Source organism: Colias philodice, chromosome 3 (assembly GCF_061535455.1).
Source record: "Colias philodice isolate Cphi_HAF_F1 chromosome 3, ilColPhil1 Martin Lab GWU primary, whole genome shotgun sequence".
Lineage (NCBI taxonomy): Eukaryota > Metazoa > Arthropoda > Insecta > Lepidoptera > Pieridae > Colias > Colias philodice.
The window spans coordinates 9278588-9302766 of record NC_143088.1 but is presented as its reverse complement, the minus strand read 5'-3'; the positions used below and the strand labels follow the sequence as shown (position 1 = coordinate 9302766).

At 33.0% G+C, this 24179-nt stretch overlaps 2 protein-coding genes across 2 annotated transcripts in view; both read left to right on the top strand.

The window, feature by feature from the left end:
* LOC149489904 (uncharacterized) overlaps positions 1-15597 on the top strand; it is a 97326-nt gene extending 81729 nt beyond the window's left edge. Inside the window, exons 3-11 of the mRNA XM_089714674.1 lie at positions 1027-1163; positions 3538-3715; positions 4836-4978; positions 5268-5368; positions 5713-5881; positions 9045-9171; positions 9412-9576; positions 9946-10028; positions 11537-15597. Of these exons, the coding sequence (XP_089570800.1) occupies positions 1027-1163; positions 3538-3715; positions 4836-4978; positions 5268-5368; positions 5713-5881; positions 9045-9171; positions 9412-9576; positions 9946-10028; positions 11537-12245 (1812 nt within the window). The 3' untranslated portion in view covers positions 12246-15597. The remainder of the gene's footprint in view (positions 1-1026; positions 1164-3537; positions 3716-4835; positions 4979-5267; positions 5369-5712; positions 5882-9044; positions 9172-9411; positions 9577-9945; positions 10029-11536) is intronic.
* A 6781-nt stretch (positions 15598-22378) lies between these two features.
* On the top strand, positions 22379-24002 carry LOC149489903 (ribonuclease H1-like). Its single transcript, XM_089714673.1, has 2 exons — positions 22379-23285; positions 23530-24002. Exons 1-2 carry the CDS (start codon positions 22448-22450, stop codon positions 23718-23720), a joined length of 1029 nt encoding a protein of 342 aa, XP_089570799.1. The 5' UTR covers positions 22379-22447; the 3' UTR covers positions 23721-24002.
* The last annotated feature ends 177 nt before the right edge of the window (positions 24003-24179 follow it).

Sequence of the window (24179 nt, the reverse complement as noted above, 5' to 3'; positions counted from 1 at the left end):
TTTGCTGATAGTATAATAAGCTTAAAGCTTTTACAGTTTCACCACGTTTCACAGTTGATAATTCTAAACAAATACGTCAATTAAAAAACAACCATGTTATAAATCTTGTTTTCTATGTTTGCATTTTATGCAAAATAAGTTGACTATTTTCGCGATAAGGTTCATTACATACAAGTCGTTATTTACGCATCGCTGACGACATGTGTCAGCGCGCCCTATATTCAATAATGGCGGAAGTCGAATAGGCCACCCACGGGACACGTGTATGAGTGACCACGTCAAATAGAAAGCAAATATCTGTACACGAGTCTAGCTTTTAAATTAACGCAGTAATGTTGATATTGCCTTGCACTATTTTAATCGAAATCGATGAACTCGCGTAGCGGATTAACAGCACTGCGTTTGTGTGAAGTCGACACATTATAAGCAGCATTTTAATAACCGTAATTAATTCGCTTTAAGTTATACAAATAAGATGGAAAACAAATCAGTCATAGCATTTGTTAAAAACCTGACTGCGAATAAATTAGACGTTATTATGGACACACCTAATACAGTATATATCACACAGAGATTTATTAATGTTAGGTACTTTCCTGACAAAGAATTATTGAATCCAAAAAAATAACCTATTTAATAAGAAATTGGTATTAATTTTTTACATTATACTGCTATATGCCATACGGACTCTATGCCATGAAGTAAAACTGGTGCCAATTTTTTACCGACATCAGATTTATTCAAAATTCATGAAGCAATACTGACATAGTAACCCTAGATGGTAAATCTATATACATATATAAAACTCAAAGGTGACTGATATAGTGATCTATCAACGCACAGCCCAAACCACTGGACGTGGGTCTGAAATTTGGCATGCAGCATGCATGTTAGGACGTCCGCTAAGAAAGGATTTCCCGAAATTCTTGCGGAAACGGGGAAAAACGGGGATGCACGTACAAAGTCGTGGGTGTAAGCTAGTCTGTAATCAACATTAATTTATTAATTTTTAATATTTAATTTCAGGTTCCTCGTGAAAGTTTCAAGCACATAGTAAAGGCATGCGAATGTCCTCTGTACTGGAAAATGCCTTTGTTCTTAGCGACACAGCAAAACCTCCACGCGCCGGTTGACGGACACAAGTTTATAGACTTTTGGAGAGAGTAAGTATACATTGAATTATTGTTTCATTAAACAATTACGAGTGGAAAGTTTAGGAAAGGCATTGGGCCATTATTATCTTGCAATCATCATCATAATATGAGATTATAGCAATATTGGATGTAATGCTGTCATTTTTCACATGGTGCATGTTTCGTAATTTTCCAAATTCTAAAATAATATGCAAGCATTAATATAAACAATAAATGGCGAACGGATAAATGAGATTAATTGAGATAATTCTCGTGAAAAGTTCGAAGATATGTTTTCATAATAAATTCAAAAGTGAGATGTGCGGATGTGTGTTGCAAAACTATTTTAAATACAGATTATAAATCGTTATGTAATTAAATAATATTAGCTAAATAGAAAATCATTCACAAATTATATAGGTGGCAAGATTTTACTTACTAAATAAACTTTTTCAAATTTTCAGAATTTTAAAGCAAATTGCCAAAACTCAAATATAAGCAAATAATATAAGCAACAATCCAGAGTCAAATCAAGACTATATTGCTAGAGATTGTACATATAACCTTAAAAGAACGACCTTATACAGCACGTTATGTAATTTAATCAGCTGAAAGCCTTTTAAGAAAGTAGGCTCTATCCCCGCTTCGTGCCTATATATAAGAAAATAGCCAAGCTTTGAATACTTGAATTTTCATTTATAACAGTTCTGAAATTCATTTCAACTTGAAACTCCAAGATTTCATAAAAGACATCTGGAAAACTGAATAATAATTCATCAGGTGCTATGATGGCTATCTCGGAATAAATTTGCCTCTTCGTATGCATGGTTAATTTCCAGAATATTCAACTCAAGAATATTAAATATAGACTTGGTTCTTATAAAATTTCCATTGACATTTATTGAGAAAATAAAGTCCCGTGTCTCGTTTTACATTATGGGGCAGATGCTGTTCACATCTGCTTAAATGGTCGATTTGACATTCGAGGTTTTGAGGAATGAGAGCTTTTTATTGCTTTTAAACTTTAATTGAATAAAGAGATCGCTTTAAAAATTTGTCGTATACCAATTTCCAATCAATACAAATTTCCAAAAAATAAACCTAAAGACGTAAGCCTTAATTGAATTTTTGTCAGCTCTACCTACCTCTCTTACGATAATATAACCAGAATATCAAAATTGAATGAATATCGAAACCAACTTCAATTTGTTTCATGTGGGATGTTAGCTTGTAAAATAAAATCCATCAATCTTATTTAGACGAGCTATTTTTAACAGAGAAGACGTGTACCTATCCTTAACTCTCCGACTTACGTATATATTTATGGATTCAATAATATCTAAAACGCAAACCATATGTGGTTTTAGTATAAAGTACTTAATACTTTCACACATGAACACCGCAAATTAATCGTAAATAACTCGAACCGAACTTGACTTTTACTACGTAACTTATTAATAGTCAAAGAACTCACATAGAAAATATTTTTCGAATTTCGCTATCGCAAAAGATGCACACGTATAACCTTTTGAATTTAATAAAAATGTACAATGTACTATATTGCGTAATGCGTTCAATTTTATATTTTTAATCAAGTGACTCCTAATGTAAAGGATATTTCACTATATAATATATTTTATCATGTAAGTCAACCAATTTTTCAGTAAAACAGTTTTTTCGATTATTTTTTATTCGTAATTGTATACGGATATCTATGTCGTTTCTGAAAACGAGAATTGATAATACAAGAAATGTATTAAAGTAAATAAATAAATGACCTAACGCGTTGCTCTCAACATGCAAAGTGCAAAAGCTCGTTTATCACTTTCCTGCTCTAAGAAATTTTAAAGCTTATATATTTTGACTTCAGGCGTTTGCAGCTCATTCAAAATTTGTTGAACGTCTGAAAATGAAAGTGTTACAGTTAACCTAGATAAATTGATGAAAACTCAAAAAACATAAAATATCTTATAAATATTTTTTTCTTTATTCTGTACTATTTGTAGCGAACAGCTTGCTGTGAAGTGTTCAAAAATAGTTAGCAACGTCGCCTTAAATAATATAAAAGACCGTTTGATCTCTGAAGAGGATTTCTATTTCTCGTAAAACGTATCTAAAAATATCCACAGAAATACAAGTTCTAAAATAAATTATATAACAAAAATAAATAGTATTTAATTCGACCCCGAAGGAGGTTCTTTTAAATCGACTTCAAAAAAAAGGAGGCTCTCAATTCAGCCGGTATATCTTTTTTAATACTCTATTCCATTGATTATTTTTTTCTTATTTAAGTACCTACCTATGTTAATTGTTCACTGATTTCGCTGACAACTGTTAATTAGACCGATTTTCAAAAATAAAAACCAAATTATTTTCTAATAAAATGTTCATTTTTTATTTCCAGACTGTCGACACAATGCCACGACCAAGCTTCCAGATTTGTGTACATATTAACGAGAGGGAAGAGTAACACATTAGCGCCGGAGGACTTCGTGCCTTTGGTCCAGGATGTCGTTGATACGCACCCTGGACTGTCCTTCTTGAAGGAGGCTACGGAATTCCACTCGAGATACGTCCATACTGTAAGTTTTTAAGAAGTCTAGTGAAAATAGTATATAGTTTGTTGAAGAATAGTTAAAAATTATTACTTACTAGCTGCAGTCCGCCTTCGCACGGACTGTCAAGCGCGTGAAGTTTTTAATATCTATTCAGTTTAATTAACTTTTGGCACACATATTTTAAGGTCTTTTATAAGACCCTTCTCCTTACTATAACGAACATAACAAAAAAATAATTATTGAAATCGGTCCAGCAGTTTACCCGTGATGCCCTGACCCTTAACTAACAAAATACGGTGTCCCATGAGCCAGTATTTATCCCAATTGTGTTCTTGACTTTGTCTTTATTGTCTATGTTCTGCATTATAAACAAAGGCAATAAAAATAATACTACCTACCTACGTACTAAACTTTCATCATTTAAAAAGACTTCAAAGTAAAAATGTATGTTTTCTCATGTCCGCAAATTACCTTTAAAAGTAAATGAAACGTGTTCAAAACGAACCCTGAACATTATGATAATTGTATAAACTGGTTAATGATATTTAAACCAGTTCAATGAATTTGCTCTCTATTAACCCTAGTAATTTTCGACGAGTTAAACAAATAATGCCTTTTTATATTTTTATGTGTATGATTTCCGATCTGCTTTAAAACTAAACAAAGTTGTAATGAAAATGTTTGTTTTAAATACATGATGTCGTAAGTTATTTATGTACGTCAAAAGGTATATTAAGGAAAATTAAACAAAACCCAGGAGTAAACCACAAAGATATCGAAATTCAAACACGCGTTGTATAATATTAACAACGAAAATAATTTAAGTATAGGTACGTTTATAACCGATCTAATCATCTATACCTAAACCTGAACTAAGAGAATCTATACTAATTATACTAATACATATTATAAAGTAAGTTTTTTTTTTTACATTTTTAATTTGCTTAAACGGGCTTATCTCAGGAACTCGTGGTTCGAATTCAAAAATTCTTTCTGTGTTGGATAGTTAGTTCATTTTACGAGCGCAATATTCATTGCTGAGCAATGAAGAATGTTGCAAAAATGAGAAAATCCTTATTTTAAGAATAGGCGAAATTTGTCAGCAGGTAAATAATAATATTAAAGTTATTATTTATTTTTTCAGGTGATTGCTAGGATATTCTATTGTGTGAACCGCTCGTGGTCAGGTCGGATATCCATTCCGGAGATGAGGAGATCGAACTTTTTGCAAGTTATCCAGCTTCTTGAAGATGAGGAGGACATCAATCAAGTGACGCAATACTTTAGGTAATTATACGTAAAGTACCTTTGGACTTTACAATTATATATGCCGATATACTTAGGAATAATTAGCTTTCAATTATTTCAATACTGTTAACGTTCAATAGAATAGGTAATTTATTTCTTGAAATTGTTGCAGACTTTTAATAAAATGCTCTTTGATCATTTTTTCTCGGTAAATTATTTTGCTATCAAAGAAATCATTTGAAATATCAGTGACGATTATTTCTTCATTTAATTGTATATATTTTATTTAAAGCAATTTCGTTTACGTGTACTAATAATTTTCTTTCAGTTATGAACATTTCTACGTAATTTACTGCAAATTCTGGGAATTAGATAAGGATCACGATTTATTCATTGATAGACACGACCTTGCGAGGCACAATGACCATGGTAAGAAGTCTTATCAATTAAATTACCCTTATTTATGGCGTGAACTTTCACCAGTTTTATAATTTCATAAAATGGATAATAAAAATTAATTCGTATAAAAACGAGTAAAATAAAAATATTTAAAGATCTACTTTCAGGGATGTTATTCATGCTCAATCAATTTATTTCCTATATGTGGTTAGCAGTATTGTGCACCACAGGGCACAGAATATCCGATAACTAGTCTCATATTACGATTGCCATTATTTAGACGAGAATAGGCCTGGCGAGACAGTCTCTTGGGCTGTTCCTCTCTTCTTTTACTTTTCTAATATATCGTTTTACTAACCATATAAACGTTGCAGCACTCTCAAGCCGTATGATAGAGCGAGTGCTATCGGGCTGCGTGACGCGCGGCAACCAGAACCGCGTGACGGCGGGCGGCGAGCCGCGCATGTCGTACACCGAGTTCGTTTGGTTCCTGCTCGCGGAGGAGGACAAGAGCCATCCCACCGCTATCGAATATTGGTTCAGGTTGGTGTGATTGTTCTTATTGAACATTAGAACAAGCCGCGTGATAGAGCGAGTGCTATCGAGCAGAACCGACCAGACCGATTTTAATTCTGTTTTTTTTTATTAAATGCGTCGATTTTTTTTAAGTTCACGTAGAAACCATCTCATCTATATGTCGTGGTCATATCGTAAATTTGCTCATTTCATGATATGACTGGCCATTTCACGAAATGGTCGCATTTCGTGAAATGGCCAATTTAGTTTGGCCACATCATGATGTGGCTTGATCAGATCAATGATAAGAAATCGTTTCACGATATGGCCAACTAATCGCGCGGTTTTTTCATGAAATGATCAAAATTATTTGATCATATCGTAAAATAGTTACATTAATCATTGGTAGAGGCGCTGCAAGCTCTGTGTTTATGTGATAAGATGGCGGCCGCGCGCTGGCGAAAATTTAATTATTCGCAGTTAAAAACTTCATAATTCGTTTAATAACAATATGAAGAAATTCATAGCAAAGAATTTACGACGGTTCGAGTACTATGGAAAATGTGGATATCTTATATGTATTGAAGAAAAAATGCGTCTTAAATAAAATAATTTAAGACGCATTTTTTCTTTTAGGATATATATTTAATATTTATATATCCTACTATAGTATTATAATTGTTTGTTTTTTAAAAAGCGATTCTGCTTCTGGCACTCGCCGGCCGCTGCCGCGGCACGCTCGCTTTGCTCGCTCGGCTCGTGCGTTGTTTATCAAAGTCTAACCTAACCTAACCTAACTGTTTTTTATTGCAAAAACGATTCGCTTCTAATATTCTGAATTTTAATATTTTATGGACTCTTAATATTTTATACGATCTGGCCAAATGTGGATGGCCAAATCGTGAAACGTTGACGATTTAACGATCTGATCAAACTATGTTGGCCATTTCATGAAATGCGACCATTTCGTGAAATGATCGATCATATCATGAAATGAGCAAATCTACGATATGGCCACGACATATACAAACAAAAATAGCTATTGAAAATATGTAGATACTATAATAGATATTTAATCTAATATAGCTACTTCGAAATCTATTAGTTGGCGAGATATAATGATATGATAAATAATAAAAAATAAAAATAAAAAGAGTTTATTTTCTCACATTGGTTACATTAAAGTACACATTTCCATTACATATAAATAAGTGTGAGACTGGTGCCTAAACTAGGTAATAAAAATTACCTGTATTTTAGGTCACCAGGCCCCCACTCCTCACTTCGTTGGATCACATTTTATTTATACTTGTTGAGAGAAAAGAAAACACTAGAAATAAGAAAAACTACAAAGAATATATAAACCACTATTATATACCAAAGCTCAGTTGTAACCACCAGTCCAGAAAGCAACGGTTTTGTATATTTTAAAATGATATAATTATCATTGTATTTATTTAGGCAAAATTATTTTCCCATTACACTTGCACTTAGCCCTACGACCAACGACGGGTCTTGGGATCGAATGACTGGATATATAAAGCCAGTCATTCACTAAGTCTATAGAAATAAATAAAAAATACTTAATTTTAATGTATTTTACTTTCATTACTTAAGTATTACGTCCTAACAGTTAGCAATACCTCTGTATCCTCGTAACTCAAAGTAAGAAGCCATTCTTTCAAAACTAATTTTAGTTTATTTTTTGTGAGTGGATAAATGGATATTATTTGGGAAATTTTGTTGTACAGCCTTGGACCCATTACATAAGAGTGCCTACCCGCGATACAGGTTCTGCACGATTCTTGTTTAACTATTTTATTATTCCTACGTATAGTTGATAAGAGATGTTTATCATATTTTAAGTGTGCATGTGTACGAAGTATCATATTTAAGATATAAAGTTTCCGCACCGACAGGACTTTACAGTCAGCGTATAGTTTTGTAGTTGGGTATCTAAAATGTTTTTTAGTCATAATCTTCAGAATCATTCTCTGGGCTCTTTCAAGCTGTAAAATAGTTGTTTTAGGAGCTCCACCCCACACTGCAATACCGTAAGATATGATCGATTGAGCTAAAGCATTATAAACAATAGTTAGGATTCGATTATCAGCAGAATTTTTTAATAACTTAAAGACATAAATTAACTTACGGACACGAGCAGTCATATATTGAATGTGGACATGCCAAGAGAGGTTTTCATCAATATGAATTCCTAAATATTTTATAGTTCTCGCCCTTTCGAGATGAGGACAATTACAAGTACTACTATCACAGTGTAATCCAAATCCAAATCCAAATAAAAATGTATCTTGCGTAAATGCTCTCTAGATATTATAATGAAATATTGTTTGTTTTCTATATTCCATGTTTACGTATTCCCTTTTAAAAATAACCCGCGACCCTACTCCGATCGAACCAAAATAGCACGCACACTCTTGCTATAATTACGACAATTTAAACTGGAGAGCTCCTAAATGCTTCATCTCATGTTCATCTCCAAATATATTCTCAAGAATATATTATAAGTGAAATTGTGAGCATTGCATGTATTGAAGTACTTGAGATATATGGCCGAGTCGCGTGACCGTACCTATAGCAATTACTTTGAACTCATATTGGCCGTTGGTTTTGCCTTGAACTTTCGGCAACACTGAGAATAATTGAATTTCTCTCTTAATTTTGCTTTGCAGGCAAAGCTAACGAGTTAAAGCACGTCATAAAATTACGTTTTATTGTGAAATAATCCATTTGTAAAACTAGATTTTAATCTAACGTGTTAACCTTCGTTAAACTAAGTAGATTTTAATTTATCTAACACAGCTTTTTGAGAGCTTTCGCTATTTCACCATAATACTTCGATTGCCTATGCCTTTTTAAATATTTATTTACTTCTTAGAGACAGGTTTTATCACATAGTATTTTTGGGAATTTTCACGCTAGACTCTTGCATTGGTTACTTGAAAGTTGTGGCACTTGTGGCAAATTCATTATCTAAAGGAAAAGTATTCATTACTGAATGTTATTAAGCTATTGCATAGCTTCTATCGCGGGCCTTGAGCGCGGGGACCGAATCGAGAAATTCCGTAACGACAAAACCTCACGCTCCCTACTCCGACGGGCACGGAGGTGTGGCTTGAATAGCATTTTACCGCGGCAGTCCCCGATTGCAACACGTCTTTATTTCCAGGTGTATGGATTTGGATGGCGACGGCTACATATCGATGTACGAGCTGGAGTACTTCTACGAGGAACAAATGCAGAGGATGGAAGCGATTGGAATCGAAACGTTACCATTCAACGATTGCCTGTGTCAGGTATGGTAATATTATCTAATAATAATTGAATAAAATATAAATATAACAATGCAAACACGAAAGAATGCTCTAGCTCTATGTTCGTTTGATTAAATGCACCGTTAGAGGAATAAATATCAGTGTATCTAGAAATTGCAAATTACACTACTCAATATTTCGTAAACCTTAACAGCTAAATTCTTTTCTTTAATAAAATTGTTAACTGCAATAATTAAAATTGACTATAATTTCACATTTCAGATGTTAGACATGGTGCATCCAGCAGAGCACGGCAAAATCACGTTAACCGACTTGAAAAAATGCAAGTTGACGCCGATATTCTTCGACACGTTCTTCAACCTGGAGAAGTATCTCGACCACGAGCAGCGCGACCCCTTCGCGACGCAGCGGGACTCCGATTGCGAGGTCAGTTATAAAAAACTAATTAAAAAGGTTTTTGAAGCGTTCTGTATGCGCGTTGATAGTAAATTTTCAAGGTCACGTCATAGCAATACCGTCATGTCATGAAGTAAGGCGATTATTTTGGTATCTTTGAATCTTGCCAAAAAAGTTTCACTTCTGACACGTGTACTCGGCACACACGCTCTTTTTTAAAAGAGGTTTTTTAATTACAAATACAAACAATGTACATAAATAACAGGAATGTAGCAAAAGATTTTCTTAAAATTATGAAAAAGCAAGACAAAAAAAACGTACTTTCGCATTTATAATATTTATTACGTGATCCTTATTTCGTTATTTCTTTTAATACATAATTAATTTAAAAAATTACAGATGTCGGAATGGGATCGATTCGCGGCTGAAGAATACGAACTGTTGGTCGCTGAAGAAGGAGGCAGCGACGCGCAAGACCAAATGTAAGATCAATTACAATTATAAACCTTATATGTTTTGGAAAAGGACCTAATTTCCTACACTTTTCTATCACAAATTTGTTTTCCACTTTGATAAATATTTCATAATTATATTTCTTTTCCCTAGGCTGTATAACATAATCAAAGAATCCGAAAAAAGGGATTCTATTAATCGTTTCTATGAATTCTGCAGAACTTCAAGGTTGAATGGCGATAGATTGTACAAATAATAATTTCGATTCGGTAAAGTAAATGTGTTTAGTATTCACGCACTAGGTCATAGAAGTTCCAAAAAGCATTGAGCATTTGATTCCTACAGCACCTGTGTTAGACCGCCTCACATTGCAAAATGTCTTAAATATTTCAAAAATATGTTCTGAATGCAAAATCTTATTCGCGATATTAACGACTATTTACAGATTTAAAACATGATTCATTTATTTTTAATATCGTATTAATAATGAATAATCGCATTTAATTCCGTTGTAGTCGAAATACTAAATCCAAAATTATTTATTTAAACTTCACTTTATATTTGGACTTTCATATGTATTCTTTATTTAATTTATTCCTTAGATACCTATATATTTTTATTTTGTACCTTCGTTATTTATATAATGATCATAATATCTTATATTTATAAAGTATTGTATGGTTTATTTCGATTATCATCTATATTGATCTATTTATTACAATTTCTTTCATCAGGGAGGGAGACAGAACTGGCTATGATAGGGTAAGCCTGTGTTCTTGAAGTGCAGTGTATAATACTGTGTCAGTTTGCATTCAAATATAAAATACAATATATAAATAATAAAAGCTACATATATCGTCTATACAGGAATACAAATGTTTTTTCATATCTCATGTGTTTGTTTTTTGTTTGGAACTATGGTGACATTTTTTACTTATTTAGTACAAAGTATATTTTGTTGAATTTACTATCGTCAAGTTATTTTTAATTATTGCTAGTACACCTTTAGTAGTTTACGATATTATTATGATTTGGTAGTATTTTAAATTCCGTTCCATTATATAAGTTAAAAATAAGTTTTCAAGTAGGTACTGTGTGTTGATTTTTTAAGGGTAATTTTGTTATGTAGTTTGATTTGTGTTCCTATATCGATGATTTTTATTCGTCAGTTTCAGAATAAGATATTTACAGATACAGAAAAGTTGCTTTTATTTTCCTTTGTATGTAACGATAATCGCACTGCATTATAACATCACAAAAGCGACTTGCAAAAACTATGTGCAACAATATTGTGATCGTCACGACCGAATTTGCTTGAAATATTGTCTGCCTTACTGATGAAAACATACTCACATAATATGTCCCTGTACATATCTGCCCAATTCAGTTTATGCTTTTTGTTTGTATATAAACTCATTGGCATAAAGCATGAAGCGACTAACAAGTATTCCTCGCAGTTTCGTTGCATTCAGTACATATGAAGATGTGTCGACTGTTTATAAAGGACTGTTTTAATATTTGATCTTATAAATTTCAGCTCATACGATGAAACAGACGACGATTGCTTATCACCAAACATTGATGACGTCACTAACACCGACGTCATTGAGGACTCCAGCGTGGAAGATTCCACTTTTAGCGACAGTATATCCAATGTTCGTACCAAAGATGTCCCAGGAAATGTTCCCGCTATCTCACGAACACCGAACCAACCAGCTGGTTTCGTGAACCTCAGCACCATATACGCGTTAGGCAGTACGGACAGATGGGCGAACAAAACTAACGTGCAAGAACGAAAAGGAGAGAAACCAATCCCACCAGAAAAACCAGTTAGTTTAATGATGATGAACGGCAAGATGGAAAATCGATTTAACGTCGGGAATAATAGTTTTTTATATTCACAATTACTGAATCCTGGAGGAGCAAGAGCGAAAGATCCACCTTCATACTCAGCCGCGACGAGCGGAGTTCTCGATAAAACTGGCGAAAAGAAGGTTCTATCCCCGAACAAAACTGTAAAATCCCCAACCAGTCCTGTGAACGGCGTCAGTAAAATCTCCGACAACTACGAGAGAGCCGTCGCAGAACGTCTAAGCCCACAAAGAGAAAACTCTAGACTAAATCGCAGCAGTGTGTTCAGTAAAGTTAATACTGGAATTGTATCCGGTAAAGTTAAAAAGAGCGCTCGAAACGTTGACGAAGAAGATGATGACTACGCGCGTGATAGTGACGAGTGCTCCATATAGACCTTGCTTTCAAGGTGTGTTATACAATGACTGATTCGTGTTAGTGAACCAAAGACCGTAGAACAGTTAAATATCGACATACCATAGACAAATAAATATTTTTTCAACGTATCCACGATACGTGCCTTGTAGAAATGACACGTTCGGACAATTGTAGCGGTAGAAATCGATTAGTTTAGGTGTATTGCAATAGAAACGGTGTGTTTTAACATCGCTTGAACCGATAGGAGTAACGTATCGGAAGTATTATGTTAACCGTTACCGGTATACGTGTTGAAATGTGTGTTATATATGTATTTAAATGTCGTCGGAGAAGAATGAAATATGTATCTAAGAAGGGAACCACGCTTTTGCATAATAGTTCACAGATTAGTTGCTAGGCTCATTTTACAAAACAAAACTCGTTAAAATTTATGATAAAAAACAAAATTCAATCAAAATTAATTACCTAACGTTGGCCTCTATATTCCGTCTTTAATAATTATTCATATCACGCTCCATCCACAATATAGAGATATTTTGAATATCATTAGCATAGCTTTCACCATCAATGGCTTTGAGCATCGAGACGAACACCGTGAATAAACACGCACAGATAAGTAAAATAGATTAAGTGAAAATATTTTTATATTTAAACTAATTTTGCCGCGAGAACATTAACTAATTAGTAGAAAATTAAGCCTGATAGCAAATATTCATCCAGTTAAGCCTTTTTATTTGTAAGTCTAAACTTATTATTTTTCGACGGATAGAATAGGTACCTACTCGTTGTTTAATTTTAAGAGTAAAATAATCAAGTACGAATTTTTACCAGTTACAACATAATGAGGATCATAATGTACGCGTGACGTTTTCCCTTTTCACCTTCAGCAATTGAATGACTTTGACCGTTTCGCTTAGGATAGATGAGGCAGCTGTAAATACGCTTGTAGATAATGCTAGGTAGATTTTACATTTTTTTCTCTAGTCTACAGGGTGCTCATCGATCTAATTATCGAACTACCAATAAAAAACACGCGTTTACAATGGAAACGCACCGTTGGAATAAAAACAGGCTAACCGTTATAGCCAAGGTTTTGGAACCCTCAATTATTATACTTACCTATGATTTAAATGTGCATAGGTACTTATATCAGAATTATGTTTATGTTTAAAAAAACAGCAGAAAGTTATTTTTACCTTTCTATTACAATGCATACACAACCAAATTCGCCTATTTTTTAATGATTAAAAAAATCCTATTCACCTATCTGAAACAGTTAAATACAGGTAAATTAATGCTGCATAATTTACATTAATGCTGCCAACTAAGGCTGCCAATGTAAATTCTTTGTAAAATGACGGAAGGTAAATTCATATCAGTGATCTTCTAGGCTTCTAATTGTAAATCCAAAGCTTTGATTGTGGTGCAATCCATGAACAATAAAATTTGTTAGCTAATAATAATTTTTCTGATGTTTGTAATAATTATGTTTGTCCAGTGAATTTTCACTTTATAGACCGACTTCAAAGAATAGGAGGAGGTTATTTGACTCGTGTTTGCGTGAAATTTAGCTTTCATGTTGTATTTTCGTTATTATTAAAATTGTTAATTGTTTACCCTCAGGGGCATATATATATAGGAAAATATTACGGTACACGGATGTACCTATGTTGTTATTGAATTTTTGTCATGATTGATTAAATTGAGATCGAACATTGATCAACTGAAAAATATTAGTGACTACTGACTAGTCATTCAGAACGACAATGTTATCAGTTGGTACTGCAAAAATAATGATTATTTTTTTTTACCAGTAGGTTTTATGTACCCAAGGCGATATGCGTATTTTCCAAATTGAGAAACATAATATCTATTAGATAGACATTATATAATAAAATAATGATTAATAGGTAGATAATTTTACATACGACGTTTACAATACGACAAAAATTCTACATACAGGTGTAGAAATATTTTTTTCTGTATAAGGATAAAATAATCAATAATACAATATAATACGTAACTGTATGCAGAGTTTTTGAGCTCTAAATTTACCTGCAAAATTAAACACTAATTACCAAATATTTATAAGAAGGGGATCATTATTATGTTAAGTACATTCCATGCTTATAATAATAATTAAAAGGATACAGCCAGCATAATGTTATTTTTGCAGTGCTATTTATTAACTTCTTCATCACTCTTGTGAAGTAATTACCTACTATTTGTTCTCAATACTGATTACAACTTACCAAGTATTAACCAAAACGATTGTTCACAATTTAATAAATTTTATTAATATGTTGTGTATTATTCTTAAATTAATTTTATTTATAAGGTATGTTTTTATATAAGGACCTAAACGTTTTGACTTAGTAAAATGCGTTTGAGGATTATCTAGTTGTATGGTTGTATACTCAGATTAAATGTACTTATATGTTTAATCTGGGATTGTATATTTTTTAAATAGAGTTGGGCCGATGACAATGTGGTAGTATCTACATGTTAAAAGGCCGTTGACTTTTAGTTTGTAGTTGCGTGTGTGTTATTTAATCGGTTATAATTAAAATTGGTACTAGCTATATTATACACTATATCTTCCATTAATTAACCCCAAGCGATTGTCAATAATAGTGCCATGATTAACGTTATGATAAAATAAAATAGGTATTCGAGACATTTCTATTTGAAATCTGCTCCTAAATACTTAAATATATTGCATTTTCAGGTTTTTATTAAGGTATACTATGAATACTGTATTGTCGTCATTTTCAAAATAATCAATCACAAGTGTTTCATAACATTAATTATGTAAAACGTTCATTACCTATATAAGTTAGTCAGAATTGAGATAAATGATTTGATTTTGTATGATAGACACCTTAATTTTTGTATTGACAACACCTAGATGATATTATTTTTTTGTAGGTTGTGTAATACGCACTCGGAGCAATTATTAAGTTAATTGCTCCGAGAATACGCATGATTTAATATTATTTTGAAAGATTCCCGCGTTTTACATCGTAGTTTGTGTACGGACAATTTTTAAAATAAGATGAAATTAATTTTTTGAGCATAATACTAATATGAAGTGAACTGTATGATGTAATGTAAAATATTATAGTTTACTTATATAACCCATTAATTAATACTTAATGTTGGTCTTAAAAGTTGCAATAATTATGAAATGTAACTTTTGTTCACGTTAAATTCAAGTTATCGATAATAATTTAAACAAAAATCTCAGATTTTTTACGAAACACTAGAAGTGATGTAGTTTTATGTGTTAACATTATTATGTATTATGGAATGACAGAACTTATATTATGATAATTCAGTTAAGTATCCTAATAAAGTACATAACTGTAATCGAGTTGTTTTATTTAATTAACGTAATTTCGATCCAACAAATCGGATCCGGTGTAGCAAAAGCCATACCATTCGTGCCAGTAACTCCACCACAGCCACAGAATAGCAGCATAGTAGATAATGCCACAGCCCTAATCTATCATCATCACTACATAGTATAAAACAAAGTCGCTTTCACTGTCCCTATGTCCCTATGTCTCTTTGTACGCTTAAATCTTTGAAACTACGCAACGGATTTTGATGCGGTTTTTTTTTAATAGATAAGTAGAGTGATTCAGTAGGAAGGTTTATATGTATAACAACATCCATTAAATAGTTTAGAAGTACTGTTATTTTTGAGGTTTCTAATGTGATGTAAAAAATTACATTTTTTCCGCTTACATTGCAAACGCAGGCTGAACCCTTCTTAATTATACATAATATACCCCTTCCTGTTGAATCACTCTATCTATTTAAAAAAAACCATCAAAATCCGTTGCGTAGTTTCAAAGATTTAAGCATACAAAGGGACATAGGAACAGAGAAAGCGACTATGTAGTGATGATATTTTGTATTTTACTTTTGAAATTCCTTAAAATTTTAATATCCGTAACCGAAATTAGACGAAACTAACGGATAATCCGAAATCATTTCATATCCGTATCCGTAACCGTATCCAGTATAATAATCATTCCTATATCCGTATCCAATCCGTATCCGAAACTTCATATCCTTAACATCCCTGATATGTACAGTCACGAGCAATAATATATGCCTAGGGGGCGATGTGCAAAAATATCTGTCACTAGAACAAATTCAATAATATCTGTCTGCCCGTATACAGCAAAAATATCTGACATTAGTAGGCAGCATAATAAAGTGGCATCAAAATTATATGACGAAAATGTAGAGCAAATAATTGTGACAACCTCTCGAAGCATAAATATGTGACGTCACCTAGGAGGCAATAATATCTGACACACTTTTATATTTCTGTATTGTAAAATATAATTGATTCCTCACAAAAAGCATAAATATGTGACACTAGCTTTCCGCCCGCGGCTTCGCCTGCGTTTTCACAGAAATACCGCATAGTTCCCGTTCACGGCATGAATATGTGACTTCAACTAGGTGGCAATAATATCTGACACAATTTCATATTTCTGTATTTTGCATCGATTCCTCACACAAAGCATAAATATGTGACACCAACTAGGTGGCAATAATATCTGACACAATTTCATATTTCTGTATTTTGCATCGATTCCTCACAAAAAGCATAAATATGTGACCTCAACTAGGAAGCAATAATATCTGACACAATTTCATATTTCTGTATTTTGCATCGATTCCTCACAAAAAGCATAAATATGTGACCTCAACTAGGAAGCAATAATATCTGACACAATTTCATATTTCTGTATTTTGCATCGATTCCTCACACAAAGCATAAATATGTGACACCAACTAGGTGGCAATAATATCTGACACAATTTCATATTTCTGTATTTTGCATCGATTCCTCACAAAAAGCATAAATATGTGACATCAACTAGGAAGCAATAATATCTGACACAATTTCATATTTCTGTATTTTGCTTCGATTCCTCACACAAAGCATAAATATGTGACACCAACTAGGTGGCAATAATATCTGACACAATTTCATATTTCTGTATTTTGCGTTGATTCCACACAAAAAGCATAAATATGTGACATCAACTAGGAAGCAATAATATCTGACACAATTTCATATTTCTGTATTTTGCATCGGTTCCTCACACAAAGCATAAATATGTGACACCAACTAGGTGGCAATAATATCTGACACAATTTTATATTTCTGTATTTAGCGTTGATTCCACACAAAAAGCATAAATATGTGACATCAACTAGGAAGCAATAATATCTGACACAATTTTATTTTCAATTTAATATTGAATTAATATAAAATAAATAAATTTTATTTTAACTACGTTGTTTTAAAACATTCCATATTAATTAATATGTGCCGTCGTTGTATACTACATATTGTATGTCTAGATATTATATCCTACTAGCTTAACACCCGCGGCTTCGCCCGCGTTTTCAAAGAAAAACACGCATAGTTTCCGTTCCTGTGGGATTTCCAGGATAAAAGCTCTCATAAGCGTTAATCCAAGTTACCTTCTATGTGTGTGCCAAATTCCATTGTTTTGTCTTTTATTTGTGTGAAAGAGTAACAAACATCCTTACATGATACGAACTTTCGCATTTATAATATTAGAAGGATATCATATCATGACAAAATTAAAGTATTCATATACTTATATGAATACCCACTTGGGTAGATCTATTTTATTTGAAGGTTCAGTGTAACCTTCGTGTATTATTTAGAAATTGTTTTGTTATATATTTTGACGTTAGCGGCGTTTGACACGATTGCTTCGTTATTCATTTTCATTTACCTTTATTATTGCTATTATTTTATTGAGTATCGAAAATTATGGCAAGTTATCATATTATCGTAATTTCATTTAAATAAAAAATATTTACAAAATATAATGTGTCTTTTGTTCATATTCTTACCCCAGCAAAATACAAAACACTAATTCAAGAAAAAAACGTTTGGCCTTTTTAAAATCCTATCCTATCTTATCCTGCTAGTCCTACTATAATCCTACTTCCTATCCTACTAATCTAGTATTATAAATGCGAAAGTTTGTGAAGATGTGTATGTGTGTGTTTGTTACTCTTTCACGCAAATACTACTGAACCGATTACAATGAAATTTAGCACACATATAAATTATAAAGGGTAACTTGGGTTAACACATAGGATAGGTTTTATCCCAAAATTCCCACGGGAACGGGAACTATGCGGTATTTCTGTGAAAACGCAGGCGAAGCCGCGGGCGGAAAGCTAGTGTCACATATTTATGCTTTTTGTGAGGAATCAATTACATTTTACAATACAGAAATATAAAATTGTGTCAGATATTATTGCCTCCTAGGTGACGTCACATATTTATGCTTCGAGAGATTGTCACAACTATTTGCTCTACATTTTCGTCATATAATATTGATGCCACTTTATTATGCTGCCTACTATAGGTATATTAAGAAGAGCTGGAACGTCAACACATTTACATATTGCACATGTTAGGCCGGGAGATACTGACACAAAATTTCGGGTCATTTGTAACAGGATGGCGGTCTAGAGGGGTCTTAGTACGCAATGACAAAAAGAAAAATGATGGTCAGAACGCTGGTACCGGCGGACTAGTCGCGTGGGCGTTAGTCACACTCGTCGGATAAATAGCGAAAGTCCAACGATTTGTAACACAAAAATTTTAGAATTTACCGATAGCCCTTAAAAAAGATGTAGGCGGTAGTGTCATGCCATACAGTTACGATGTGACTTACAGTCCGCCATACCGACGTGAATGCGTTGATTTAAAAAAAAACAATTCAACCATTTGTACCGGGCTCACTTTTGCACAGGTAACCATCGTCGTGCAGCCATTTACTAAAATCGCCATGCCATACTTTTCGGACGATTCCAAATGGTCGACATACCGCGGAAAATCTGCAAATTTTTGAATTTTTTTTTCTCGCCAAACGATTTGTACCACCCTAAATTTTTTTTTCAACAACTCCTGAATGATTATAAATAGAAGTGTGATAATGCCATACCTGTGGGAGGTGGCGAATGTGTATAAGATTTTTTTCTTATTGTAAGATTTTATTCGTAGTTTGAACGATTTGTAGCAGTATGGCACTAATTTTTCCCTCTATTAAAAGTATGGCAAATATAATAATGGTCACGTTGCATCATATACTTTCCAAAAATGCCGTACTGGTACAAATCGCCAATTCTTTTCATTTTTTTTTACGTCTTGGCTTAAGTCTTACAATCATCCGCCCCATGTTTGCAATCTGCGATATTTCTTTCTAGGTAGAATTGTATACAAACAAACAGAATATAATAATCCCATACTGTAAAAAAATATTTTACGTATTGTACAGTCGTATTTTTGAAACGTGACGAATAAATTAATTTTCAAGTATGGCAGCACTTTTTTCCCCTACTAGAAGTATGGCAAATATAATAATGGTCACATTTTATCAAATACTCTCCAAAAATCCAAATGCAATACTGGTACAAATTGTTTGGCGAAAAAAATTTTTTTTTTGCAGATTTTCGGCGGTATGGTGGCCATTTGGAATCGTCCGAAAAGTATGGCATGGCGATTTTCGTAAATGTCTGCACGATGATGATTACCTGTGCAAAAGTTAGCCTGGTACAAATGTTTGAATTGTTTTTTTTTTAATCAACGCATCGCGTCGGTATGGGGGGCTGTAAGTTACACCGGAAAAGTATGGCATGACACTACCTACATCTTTTTTATGGGCTATCGGTGAATTCTAAAATTTTTGTGTTACAAATTGTTTGACTTTCGCTATTTATCCGACGAGTTCGACTAACGCCCACGCGACTAGTCCGCCGGTACCAGCGTTCTGAGTTCTGACCATCATTTTTCTTTTAGTCATTGCGTAATAAGACCTCTGTAGAACCGCCATTCTGTTACAAATGACCCGAAATTTTGTGTCAGTATCTCCCGGCCTATGTATGTGTCATATTTTGCAATTGTTTATAAATACAGGGTGATGTAATTGGTGTAGTACGAATATCTAAAAATCTATGAAGAATTTTGTGATACAGTAAATGGAAGAATTATAGACTTTACAGTATTTAATAAAATCATTTAATTTTTTGTTCATTTTCATTAGAAATGTCAATTTTTCTCACCAAGGTGGAAATTTGGATGATAAGGATCTTGTTAGAAAAATATAAATTTTGACTAAAATCGGCATTTTTTTTTTCAAAAATCAAATTACTAATTAATAATCAGAGTTATCACATTATTAAAAAAAATAAGCCAAACTATACACAATTTTTACCTACTTGATGCAATCCTCAAAGATCATGGACATAGTGTATTGTGCCTTCCACCATACCATCCAGAACTCAACCCAATAGAGTTACTATGGGGCATAATTAAAGGGAAAGTAGCATCACAAAATGTGAACTTTAACTTGAAAACTGTGGAAGAATTATTTAGAAAGGAAGCAAATGCTATTAGTCTGGATATGTTTAGTGACGTTTGGAGAAAGACGCGAGAACATGAGGAAAAATATATTCAATTAGAACCAAAAGTAGATAATAATTACACTGACTCATTTATAATAACATTAAGAAATTCCGACAACGAAACATCGAGTTCTTCGAGCGATGAAAGTTACAGTGAAGTAGAAGATTACGATTATGATTAAATAGATTCTTCTTCTTCTCTATAGATACTGCTTTCTGAATTGGTGGTAATTGTTAAAACTGTTAAACTGTTATGACGATTCAAAAGTGCTTCTAGAAGAAGTCTAATTGTATAAATGTTTGAGTTTGAGTTTAAAACCAATAGTGTGAAAATTATACAATAAACATGTAACACATATTTGTTAGCGCGTATTGGTAGGTATTACGTACTTACTACAAATATAATATTTCTTAGATATCTTTACTCGACCAAATTTGATAATTGAATGATTATTAATACTTTTATCCAATTGATTATTATTAGAATAAATAATTAACTTCATCAATTGATTTACTTTTAAATTATAATTTTACAGGTAAATTATGAGAGCTTTCATAAGTAATTATATTTGCATATATATATATAAACTAGAGTCGCATTTATTTTTGAACATACTGTAAGTGAAATTGCATAAGTGTGAGTACTGTGAACATGCCAGCTTTCCCTAATTGACCGATAATGTCAGATATTTTTGCTGTATACGGGCAGACAGATATTATTGAACCCGTTCTTATGGCAGATATTTTTGCTAATCTGCAAATGGTAATATATTTATGCTTCTGACTGTACCGTATATACATCCATCCATTTAGTAAAAAGCGGTTATTATAATATTACAAACAGACTAATTTTATTATTGTTAACCTTAGTTGTTAACTATCTAGAAAGAGGTACGTTCCGTCCAGTTGGCAATACAAAATTCGAAGATTGAATTTGAATTTGAAGTATCACATATTCTATGTACAGACCATGGACGTATAAAAAAAGACGGACGGTATATCGCTTATACATGGAGTGAAGCTTAATAATGGCGGCGACACATCCATGTGTGTGTGCCATGTTGCTATGGCAACAGCTGTGTTGATGACAATGGCGGCTGTATTTTTTTCTATAAATTTTGCCGTAATAATTTTGTCATTAAAACATAAAAGAAATAACTTGCTTCCCTGTGGAATGAATCCCTTGTGTTTTGTTATTTAAAATTGTATTGTTGCGACACCATTTAACCACGCAAGACGGCATTTTAAATATTTTTTGTGAAACAGTGACGCAGTTAATCAGTCGGTAGTTCACGACGTAATGGCGGCCGACTAGCTTACTATGGTGAGAGTGTGTGCGTGTTCATTGTCTTTACACGATCGCTAGCTTACTACGGTGGCTTCACGTTGTTTGTTCGTAAAACGGCGTCCGTCTTTTTTTATACGTCCATGGTACAGACATATTCTAATGGTCAGCGTTTTCGCCAACGCGCTGGTGGTGCGCTTGCCAACGCGCTTGTGAGTAGGTCACGTAGAGTTTTCAATATAAATTCATATGCATGGCACAGATAATAATTATAATACTATTGCATCCAGATTTCATCATTGACCAATAATTTAAATTTTAATATTGCCATAAACAAAAAAATGACATTGATAGTTTGACACTGACAGTGAGTGTCATATCGTTTCGGCTGTCGGCTTGCAACGTACAATTGGCGAAATTCAAAACAATAAAAATATCTTTAGTTTGAAATCAATGTTAAAGAGGGTATTTGGTGCTCAAAGAGTTTTTATGAGATGTAGTAGTAGTTTAAACAACAGTTTATCGACTAATACAAAAATGCCTTTCTATGCCGTGGCAAAAGGTCGGACCTCGGGGATTTATATGAACTGGGGTGATTGTGAAGCCCAAGTGAAGGGTTTTCCTGGTGCAAGATACAAAAAATTTAATACAGTTATTGAAGCACAGGATTTCATAACCGTTAATAGTGGCGGTAGCGGATCAACAAAACAGAAACCACAGAACAGTCGTTCTATTTTACCTACAACCAACAATAACCTTAAGAGAAATTACTCCACAACGTCGAATAGTGCTAAAGCTAACGACGATGTCCCTAAGAAAAAGTCAAAGTCTAAAGCACGGACTACCAGTACCAGTAGCGATAGTTCTGATGACGATTTGAATACTATGATTGTTAAACAGCTTGATGATATTGAAGCGAGACTGAAAGGTTTTGCAAAAGGTGTTGATAAGATTTATAAGAAGGGTACAAAGGGAAAGACGTCAATATTGATAGAACAGGAACAGGGGGGTGATTTTAAAGTAGATGATCAGGGATTTGTGCAGGTGTACACTGATGGAGCTTGTTCCGCAAATGGTCGCAAGGGGGCAAAGGCAGGTATAGGAGTGTATTGGGCAGATGGCCACCCTCTTAATGTCAGTGAGCCAGTATCTGGAAGGGCCACAAATAACTGTGGGGAAATACAGGCAGCTACAAAAGCAATTAAACAGGCCATAGATAATGGAGTTCAGAAGCTGGCTATCAATACTGATTCACAGTTTCTCATCAACTCAGTTACCAAATGGCTCCCAGGTTTGTAAAGCACTTCTATGTACTTCATTTTTTAGATATCATGAACATAAACAATGATTAAAGGTATTGTGGTAATCCAATATTCTATAAAAACTATACAATTTTACTGTTTTCTATTTCTTTCCTGTCACTGTTAAGATGATAAATAACAACTGTAATTTGAGTATTTGTTATAAAATCAATAATTATTATTTAATTAAAAAAATCAAGTACATAGTTAAATTTAATATTTATTTACTTCTAGGTTGGAAAAGGAAAGGATGGAAACTGCAATCAGGTGAACCGGTTAAAAATGAGAAGGACTTCAAAGAACTGGACAATCTTCAGAACAAACTCCAAATCAGGTGGAATTACGTTGAAGCTCACAGAGGAGTCTACGGCAATGAAATGGCTGACCAGCTAGCGAAAGCTGGGGCCAATATGTATGTTGGTTAAAAATTGTGTTATACTTAATTGTTTAGGATTTAAGATGTTAATTATATGCAAACTTTGTTAATCTTTGATTTCTCATTTGTTACATGTTCAGGATTAAAAATAATACCTTCTAATCAAACTCAAAATATCTTTACTTAATGAAATTCTTACTTTCCTATCTCACTGTTTTGAACTGATTATTTTCTATTCTTTATTAATTTATGATTATTTTCACATTATAAAAATGTATTTTACACTTTCTCTAAATGATTTTCAATGACTATTATGATCTGCTGGGCAGAAATTATAAATATGTAGTAGACTGATATAATTAATGCATTGCTGTGATTATAAAATAAGTAATTTTTTCCATAAAATAGTTTCATTTGTTCTTTATTTTATTAGACAGTCCACAGAAAAATATATTATGTGTATATTGTATAATGGGTATAGTTTTAAAAATTTGCACAATAATTACAG